General features: G+C 37.9%; 1 protein-coding gene across 1 annotated transcript; it reads left to right on the forward strand.

The window, feature by feature from the left end:
- Window positions 1-4,070: 4,070 nt before the first annotated feature.
- LOC115454299 (vitellin-degrading protease-like) lies at window positions 4,071-8,699 on the forward strand. Its single transcript, XM_037443319.1, has 6 exons — window positions 4,071-4,148; window positions 6,001-6,175; window positions 7,207-7,294; window positions 7,353-7,476; window positions 7,704-7,855; window positions 8,396-8,699. Exons 1-6 carry the CDS (start codon window positions 4,106-4,108, stop codon window positions 8,546-8,548), a joined length of 735 nt encoding a protein of 244 aa, XP_037299216.1. The 5' UTR covers window positions 4,071-4,105; the 3' UTR covers window positions 8,549-8,699.
- Window positions 8,700-10,170: the final 1,471 nt, after the last annotated feature.

Consider the following 10,170-nt stretch of genomic DNA (forward strand, 5'->3'; position numbering starts at 1 on the left):
TTTTTATATTTCAATTTTCTCCCGATGTTTCGAAGACTTTGCAGCCTTCATGATCACGGGGGGTTCATAAGAAATCATTATGTTAATCATTATTATCAGCCACAGGATGTTCACTGCTGGACATGGCCTTCCCCCAAAGATGTCAAGACCCCCCCCCCCCGTTCCCCAAATGATAAAATGTTAATGTATCATTTGATTTGAACAACACGTACATAAAATTATCTAAACATTCTTAATATTAGTAGGCACGGGTAAAAGTGGACGTACGGAGCGACATACGTGAAATAATGAACAAACTCCTTAAATAAAGACTTAAAAAAGCCTTTGTTGCCTAACTGAACCAACATAGAGCATAGGATATCTCGAAGTGAGCGCGATACCATTTCATAAATACATACTGACGCGAAACTTTGAGATAACGTGAGTTTGAATTTCAGCAAACTTGTGGAATGTTTTCGTTCGAATTTACTTTAGCGTTCATTTTCGCATTTATTTTTGAATTTTAGTTATCTTGTATAAGGTAATCAGAATGTAAAAAAGATACATGATGGCACTGGGTAGGTTTTCGTGCGGTAATATTTCTGCCGTTAAGAAACATGGTGCCGGTAATCCTTTGTTCCGGTCTGAAGGCCATTGGAGCGTAATTACTGGGCATTATGAGACTCAACATCTATGTCTCGGGGGTCCAGCGCAGTGGAGTGTTATGCAATTGTAATATAAAATGCTGTATGGTGTTGCTACTGTTTATAGTGACTCAACATCTGTCTTAGGATGACGGGCTCAGTGGAGTGTCACGCTATTGGAATACAAAGTTCTGTATGTTGCTACTGTTTATAGTCGTATCGTTTACCATCAGGCGGCATACTCGACTCATCATGCAATTCGCGCATCACTACATAGTATAAAACGAAGTCGCTATCTCTGTCCCTATGTCCCTTTGTATGCTTAAATCTTTAAAACTACGCAACGGATTTTGATGCGTTTTTTTTTTTAATAGATAGAGTGATTCAAGAGGAAGGTTTATATGTATAATAACATCCATTAAATAGTGGAAAAATACTGTTATTTTGTTATGTTATACCCGTGCGAAGCCAGAGCGGGCCGCTATGTTGTTATATACAACGTTCACAGTTTTTCTGTAGTGTATTTAGTATCAGCATTGCACCCGTGCGAAGCCGGGGCGGGTCGCTAGTTACTTATAAACTTTTTGAAATTTCATTAGCGCCACCGAAACCGTGCGAGCGTGCCTGAAACCTATATGAATTTTTGTTCTTTATTTTTTATACCTCGTTATAAATGTTTATGTGCGTCCCAGTACATTGTGTGTAGTATTTCTTTCTTTCTTTCAAAGTTACAACATAATATAAAGAATATTAATATATCATTTGATTAACACAGGCTGATCCTGGAACGCGACGCACGCGGGCGACTATGGCGGGTTTTAACAGCTTGTGTACGGTGGTCGCTATTCTGGCGGATATTAAATATATCCCACAACCCGCCTGCGATTCCACTAGCGTGAAAAAGTTTTTCCGGAATAAAAAATAGAGCTCAGGAGTAACATAGCTTCCTATTAAAGAAAATTTCAAAATCAATTTAGTAGTTTATTTATTATTTGGGAAACAAACAGAAAATATCAAATATAAATAATTAAATAATATGTTACAGAATCCAGAGAAGTTTCCACTATTAAATAACACAAGTATGGAAAGAGTGGACAATAACATTAATTACAATGAAATAACGGTAAAAGAAAAAAACTTATATAAAATTATGCATAAAATGTAGTTGGAGTACTAACAAATCAATTATTTAATAGAGATTCAATTATATAAGGTTTAAAACTATTAATAGATAAAAAAAAACATATCGATGTCTGAGAACTGCATGTTATGAATATTACTAGTTCCTGAGATTAGCGCGTTCAAACAAAGTTTATCTTCATATTAGCAAAGATGTAATATTATCGTAATATCTCTTTCAAAATCAACTTTTAACAGGCTTTTTACATTATATTAAAAGTAAACTTTTTGCGCTCAGTAAAAACTATGATCTACTTACGTGCGGTTCAACTTGGCCGTTATTTTCATTATCTTTTAGGTCGAACGTGAGATAGGTCATATTACTTTGTAAATCTAGTAAATTTGTAGTTACACAAAGTTTAACTTTGCTATAACACAGCAGTTAATTATTATCTATACTATTATATAAAGCTATAGAGTTTGTTTGTTTGAGCCCGCTAATCACAGAAACTACAGGTTTGAATTAAAAAAATCTTTTGGTGTTAGATGGCCCATTTATTGAGGACGGCTATAGGCGTATATAACATCACGCTATGACCAATAGAAGTAGAGCATAAATGAAAAAATGTTGCAGAAACAGGAAAAATTATTACTTTTGAGTTTCGTAGCGTGTGTTGCGAAAACAGTTTAAGTTATTCAACAAACATCTATCTATCATTCCTCTTAAAATTTCCTAAAATATATTGTATAACAAAGTCCCCTGCCGCATCTATATATGTATATCCACGGAATATACTCAAAAACTACTCAACAGATTTCAATGAAATTTGGTATGGAAATAGAATCAGTCCCTGGGAAGCATTGGGCTACTATACTATACTATAGCCCTGGAAAAAGTTTACAACGCGGACGGAACCGCGAACAAAAGTTATTATTGTATAAAAATATTAATGTCAATACAACTCTCCGATTCTCTTTAACAAATTATTTTAAATATTTGAATACGATTTTTCGACCAGGGCTTTATACAAATAAAGAGCTGCCTTAAAAAGAACACCAACCCATTCCCCATAAAACTTAATATTCAACAATAAAATACCTAATAAGCGAGGTCTGTAAAAGGAAATAACGATTTTGTAAATAATTGCTACAAATTGGCTGAACTATCTCAGGTCTCTATTTGCTTTGATTTTTACAGAGAATTTATGAATTTATAACGAACATTTATTGGAACAACTAAGCCAATTATAGCTGGCTTTGTATTTAAAAGATGCAGATTTGTACCAACGCTATCTGTTTAGATAGCCTCGGTGACGTAGTTGTATTTCGCGGACGATGAGATCCCGGGTTCAAATCTCGCATAGTAATATTAGGTTTGCTCAAGATGTGGCGATGGGTTCGTTTCTTATCTCATGGGATGGAACACGAAGCGAAAAGTGGGTGCCCTAGTAGTACCTCTGGCTAGACCTTAATGGATATAGTTATCCTACTTTTACCCACGGCTTAGACCGCTTTAAAGTCCTTTATCGACTGCTGCGTTCAGGACTCCAGTTCAGTCTCCGGGTTGGGTAAAGTGTTACCGTATTTTCTGCTCATTATTAGCCTTATATAAGTGTAAAGTTGACGGTAGCCTAATTGGGAATAGAACGGCCTGTTGAAATGACAGTCCGAAGATTAAACCCAAACACACCCCTCACTTTTCGAAGTTATGTGTGTTTCTATCAATTATTCTTTTAATAGTGAAAGAAAACATGGTCAGGAAAGTTACATACGTCACAATTCTTCATAAGATTGTTGAGGGTATATGGAGTTTGCAAACTCGCACTAGGTCAGCGTCGTCAGTTGACAGCTAAGCTCCAACCCTCTCAGAAGAGGAGACCTGTACTCCGCAATGGGCAGTATATAATACAGCCCTAATAGTATTATATAGTAATCTTAGTAAATAGCAATAAGCTCCCATAATCGTTAATGTCTCATCTTCTCCCAGTGACCTTCCTGAGCCGAGGTTCGTAACCTGTTAGTAGGTTGCCCAGCATGATCGCTTCATTTTCAATGGTTGCTAGCACCTAGAGCGCTTACCCAAAAGACCGGTGTGTTTCTATAAGCTGATCCTTGCCAGGCTAACAAACGTAAGGTCGTGTGAAACGAGTAATTAGCTCGTCTCTATTAGAACCAAAATAACTGCCAAATTATAAACCTCTGTCTACCCTATAATAGGAAAAACGGCGTGACGGTACGTAAGACCTTCAGATTATAGGCTTACATTTTAGGCAATCTGCTGACCTAGTATTAAACTTTGTAGCGATTGGGTATAAATGCTGTTGAGAGCTCAGCATCTTAGTATAGTAAGACGCAGTGTCAAGATGATTTCTCTCGTGTTTAATTTGGCTTTATTGAGTACTGTCGGTGAGTATAGTTATATACTGGTAATGTTATTGTTTAAGAAATAACGTCCATATAACCTGATTTCTACCGGCTTCCTTTTATGTAAAATTTATGTAGAACCTAATTATCATCAGAATGATTTGCAGACCGCATTTATGCATATAGGTACCTATATATGTATAATCTCTTTGTATGCTGTAGCTGACCGTACACTCAAAAAGATTTGTTGTGCTATAATAACAGTGGAACAGTGGTGGGTTCAGCTGAAAATCAGTGCTGTTTTGCAGCGTATACTGAGCTGGTATCCCTTCTACCACACATCGTGCAAGCAATCAGTTTTGTGCCTGGTATTGTTAACTGTGTGTGTGTGTGTGTGTTTTTTTTTTCTTTTATACTTTTTTTGTTGTATTTATGCGTGTGTAGAGAAAATAAATGTTTTAAATGGTTTATGTTGTGTCGTGTTCCCTTTCGGAATATTCCATCTTTCGCCACTATTAGCTTATATTATGGTCTGCTAAATGGGGCGATCTTGATTTTCTGAGGCTTGAGTCTTTCTAGATGCATTAAAATAGAAAACAAAAAAAAAATCAGGAAAAGACATATCCTGGCCTCATGTGTGCCAACACTAATAGGATCATCAAAATCGATTTCTTATCGACTCCCGTATCAGAGTTAACATAGCTTAGTATAAACTAAGCCAAAATTTATTTTCATTTTGCATAAATTACACTACTCTCAAATAGTCACATTGAATGGCGAGCGAATGGTAATCAAAATCCTACTTACAATCGAGGGAAAAAGTGTTTTAAATAGATATCCTTACCCTACCCATAATAATTATTGTTAGAGGCACAAGTCCTGAGCACACTCATGCTTGGCAGTTTGTCGTCCAACTTACTGATGTTACGATGTTCTTAGTATATGTTCGTTGCTTTACACATCCCTTCCTCGGTGACGTAGTTGTAATCCCTACGCAGTACGAGTACGCGTACCGCGCTCAGGTCCTGGGTTCGAAACCCAGGTCGGGTCAAAAATGTGTGACTGGGTTTTTACACAAAAATCACTCAGTCGCAGCGGAATCGGGAAGTTGTCGTGCCTGAGCAAGCACTTAAGCTGTTGGTTCTGTGCCTGATCTCTCCGGTCATATCAGATCACCATCTCACCGACCTATGTGCGTCAAGGAACAGAGAGTGCAGGGTATTGAACACACACTTGGGCACTATAATATCTCTTCCCTACCTGGATGACCTAATTCGTCGCCTCGATCGAAATTCGGCTAGGAGGGATTCATATACTCTGGTCTAATTTATACACACCCTAGCTCGATTCCACCACTGTTCATCCATGCTCATGATTTTTGTTTACCATACATTACTATTAAAACACCGGCGTGGTTGGAATAGACTAAATTTATTTGTTTATGTAGATGACCAAAATCATCGATATAAATGTACTACGTACTAGATTTGGCGTTCCGAACATTCACTGTGTTCAACTGAATTGAACTGCAATCCATTCAAACTGACTTAAGTAAGGTCAATATTGACAACTTCTGGTTGTGTACAGAGTGGCGCTCATAATATAAAAACTTGAGTTTAAGTGTAAACCTAGATTTTAATAAAGAATATTAGCCAAATAAGTAACATTATTTGTTGTTCAAGTTAATAAATAGGTAATAACAGAAACGTTTTGGTTGCCATTTTCAGATTTTGAATAGATTATATGGACGTTCCTGTCTATAGAATATACGTCAATAACCAAAAGAGATAGGCAATAGACCAAAGATTATAATATATATGGAAACAATAGACAGTTAAATTAATGTATGTACACTTACATATTTTGACACAACTAATAATTACTGATGTTTCAGCATGTATATATATTGTAAGACATAGAGAAGACGTCAGCATCGTCGGTGGTATAGATATTGATATAAAAGAAGCTCCGCATCAGATCTCGCTACAGCTTTATGGAAGTCACGCTTGTGGCGGTTCTATTCTCGACAATGATATAATCATCACAGCAGCTCACTGTTTACTATTGTCGTACGTATTATAACATAATAAAAGTTAAGTTAACAAAAGCGGCGATAGCCTAGTTGGGTGTGGAATGGACTGCCGAGACGAATGTCCGCAGGTCCAAATCCCAAGGGCACACACCTCTGTCTTTTCTAAAAAAATCATGTGTGTATTCTTTGTGAATTTATCGTTCGCTTTAACGGTGAAGGAAAACATCGTGAGGAAACCTGCACATCTGAGAAGTTCTCTATAGGAATTTCGAAGGTGTGTGAAGTCTACCAATCCGCACTAGGCCAGCGTGGTGGACTAAGGCCTAATCCCTCTCAGTAGTAGAGAAGGCCCGTGCTCAGCAGTGGGCAAGTATATAATACAGGGCTGATATTATTATTATTATATTATTATTAATACAAGTTAATACGCGGACAATGGTGTGTATGGTCAATAGTTTATATAGTTTAAAGTATGTATCCGTTTTTGTCCCTAAAATTAAATAAAAAAAAATAAAAAATAACCACTGGTGGTAGGTCTCTCATATGTGTGAGTCCACCTGTGTACGTACCACTGCAATGTCCATTTCTGCCGCTAAGCAGCAGTGTGTAGTTACTGTTGTGTTTCGGTTTGAAGGACATTGTAGCTAGTGTAACTAGTGGACGTAATAAGACTTAAAATCTCATGTCTCAGGATGGCGGACGCAGTTGAATACCAAACAATACTTTGTAATTTAAGGTGTTGGACGGTGTTTCTACTGTTTATGGGCGGTCGTATCGCTTACTATCAGGCGAACGGCAAGCTCGTCTTGTCATTCAAAGTAATTAAAAAAATACTATAGTATAGGTTAATTAATTAAGCTAGCACATATTCATTTAATTGCATGAAAATATATTTGAAAATATGATATATACGTGCTCATACTACCATCTAAGTTCGGGAAAATCACTTCTTCAATAATATTATGAACAAGTCTATCACCATACGTCTAATGATAATCTCCATTAATGGAGTCAACATTATTTGTAGTTTCATCTACCTATCAATACAGATGTGAAAATACTTTATAGGAACAACACTGAGGATTTCACAATCCGCGCCGGATCGTCGAGTCACGACGAAGGTGGAGAAAGTACGCGCAGTAAGCAAATTCATCACGCACCCTGGTTTCACATTACTTCTTGACTATGACGTCGGCGTTTTACGTCTTGCCGAGCCGCTGACGTATAGTGACGTCGTGAAGCCAATAGATATGGCTAATGCAGGTGAAGACATACCTGATGAAGAGGAGTGCTCTGTGACCGGGTGGGGATTGTTGAAGGTATTTTTTCCTATTATTTGTATGTTTGATTAGGATTCACTGAGAATACGTTTTAGTACCATATATTTTAACGCCCATTTCCGGCAAGCACTGTTGTGTTCGTTCAAAGGAAAATGAGCTTTAATCACTGGGCAATATGAATTATTAATTAGCAGGTTTAGCGTAGTTCAATCCAAGAAAACTTTGTGCAAATTTATTGGTGATGGTTTTATTTTTATCGATTAAATCTTCTCAAAAATATTTCAGCAGGAGGTGTATGTATCCCCAAACACTTACAAGGAGTGGTGATACTTAAGGTAAACGATGATAAATGCTATGAAGCCTACAAGCAACTAAACCCGGTCACTGAGAGGATGGTGTGCGCCGGAGTGCCGCAAGGAGGAAAGAGTGCTTGCAACGTAAGCAGTTTTTGCTTGGCTTTATTCATACTAATAAATTTGACGCGGTTTGTTACGCTCTCGTGAATAGAGTAAACTATTATTCATGAATTTTGGTATGAAGTAATCTTGAATCTGGAGGAAGTTTTTCACGGAGTTCCAGGTGGTCGAAGCTCAGAACGATTAAAGAGCTTACAAAGCTTTTAAGGCATTAAATGGAAAGCACTTGGGAACTATGTACTTTCACAAGCTGTAAATTTGTGTCCAATATCCTTCTAAAGTGATGTTTATTGCTACTGAAAATTTTAACTAGCTCACTATTACATCGAACCAAATATACCTGGCGAAATGTGAGTCTAAAAACGCCGCTGCTCATACTTGCGTGTTACCAGCGACTTTCCAAGCTTCAGCACTCGGTGTCATAAAATGCGCACCACTTACAAGCCTGGCTTTCACGTGTTCCAGTAGTGGGCATGGGCCCGGAATAGTCTAGTAACCTCTCTGCCTACCCTTGAAAAGGCATGATGCTATTGTACATAATTTCCTATATTGCTTATACAGGGAGACAGCGGCGGTCCACTCGTCTACAACAACAAGCTGCATGGCATCGTGTCTTGGGGTTACGGTTGCGCTAAACCTGGCTACCCTACAGTTTTTAGTAAGGTCTCGGCTCTCAGAAACTGGATCGATGAGAACATTGCTAAGTTAAAATAGAGGATATGAAAGATGATTTAAATGATGGAAATAACGAATGAATAACAATGTGTGATTAATAGATGAAGGATGAAGGAGTCTGTCCATTAAAATATTTATACTATGACCGGCTAGAACGTGTCAGGCAAAAACATATATTTTGTATTGAAAACTATAACACTATGCAAGACGGTGATGGAACAGTCTTACGGGCAATGGCAAAGGGTGAAATTATCGGAAATAGAAACCCGACACAAAGAATATATACTAATATGCATAAATGCGGTGTGTCAAATCGTTCTGATGACAATTGGATTGTACATAAAGGCAAGTCGGCAGGAATTGGGCTGTATGGACGATTTGCCACTGCTAGAGTGTATACTTTCGTACTTTTCAATAATAATAATTATATCAGCCCTGATTTACATACTGTCCTACTGTTAGGCACGAGCTTCTTCTGCTACTGATAAGGATTAGGCGTTAGTCCACCACGCTGGCCTAGTGCAGATTGGTAGACTTCACACACCATCGAAATTCCTATAAAGAACTTCTCAGGTATGCAGGTTTCCTCACGATGTTTTCCTTCACCGTTAAAGCAAGCGTTAATTCACAAAAAATACGCAAATAATTTTAGAAAAGTCGGAGGTGTGTGCCCTTGGGTTTTTGAACCTGCGGACATTCGTCGCGGCAATCCAATAACAACCAACTAGGTTTTTTTTCAATAAGGTTTTTTTTATAATGATTTCTTATATTTACGCGAATGTTAGACATTGAAATTAAACTAATTTTCCGGATTCTATCGCGGTTTTTTGTTTTTTATTTTTCTCCCGACGTTTCGAAGACTTTGCAGCCTTCATGGTCACGGGGGGGACTGAGGTGTTGTTCATCCGCAAAGTCAAAGTTACAATATCTACCTACATTTTACAATTATACAACTTTTTAAAATTTTAGCTGTTGGTGGTCCGATCTACGCAGAATGAGCTCACAGTGTCTTGAAGTCTGGCAACCGGTCTTTTGGGTTCCGATTTAATTAAATGTAGAACTGGATCCCAGGCTTGTGCGCGGTAAGTTTTACCCGCGTAAAGAACATATAGCTGACGTGAAACACCGACGCTCGACGAAGTCTGCAGTCGCTGAACACTCTGAAGGAGGCGCCAATCATTATCTGCGACTAGACAAGCCACAAATCGTCGCCAAAGAACACCGATTCCTGCCCAGGATGATTCACGAGGCTATTGAAATTAAAAAACATCCTAATTTCAATAGGGAAGATGGTTGGAAGCTTGCACAAGCCTGGGATCCAGTTCTACATTTAATTAAATCGGAACCCAAAAGACCGGCTGCCAGACTTCAAAACACTGTGAGCTCATTCTGCGTAGATCGGACCACCAACAGCTAAAATTTTAAAAAATTTAAAAAAGTTGTATAATTGTAAAATGTAGGTAGATATTGTAACTTTGACTTTGCGGATGAACAACACCTCAGTCCCCCCCGTGACCATGAAATCTGCAGTCCTCGAAACGTCGGGAGAAAAATAAAAAGCAAAAATCCGCGATAGAATCCGGAAAATTAGTTTAATTTCAAGGTTTTTGTCTGGCACGATAATAGTATAAATCGTTGTAGTGGGCAGACTCATTTAATCG

Source organism: Manduca sexta, chromosome 5 (assembly GCF_014839805.1).
Source record: "Manduca sexta isolate Smith_Timp_Sample1 chromosome 5, JHU_Msex_v1.0, whole genome shotgun sequence".
Taxonomy (NCBI): Eukaryota; Metazoa; Arthropoda; class Insecta; order Lepidoptera; family Sphingidae; genus Manduca; species Manduca sexta.

Coding starts and splice junctions, on each gene's coding strand:
- LOC115454299 (XM_037443319.1), top strand. CDS start 4,106: ATGATTTCTCTCGTGTTTAATTTGGCTTTATTGAGTACTGTCG. Junction 6,176..7,206: donor GCTCACTGTTTACTATTGTC/GTACGTATTATA, acceptor AATACTTTATAG/GAACAACACTGAGGATTTCA. Junction 7,856..8,395: donor GAGGAAAGAGTGCTTGCAAC/GTAAGCAGTTTT, acceptor TTGCTTATACAG/GGAGACAGCGGCGGTCCACT.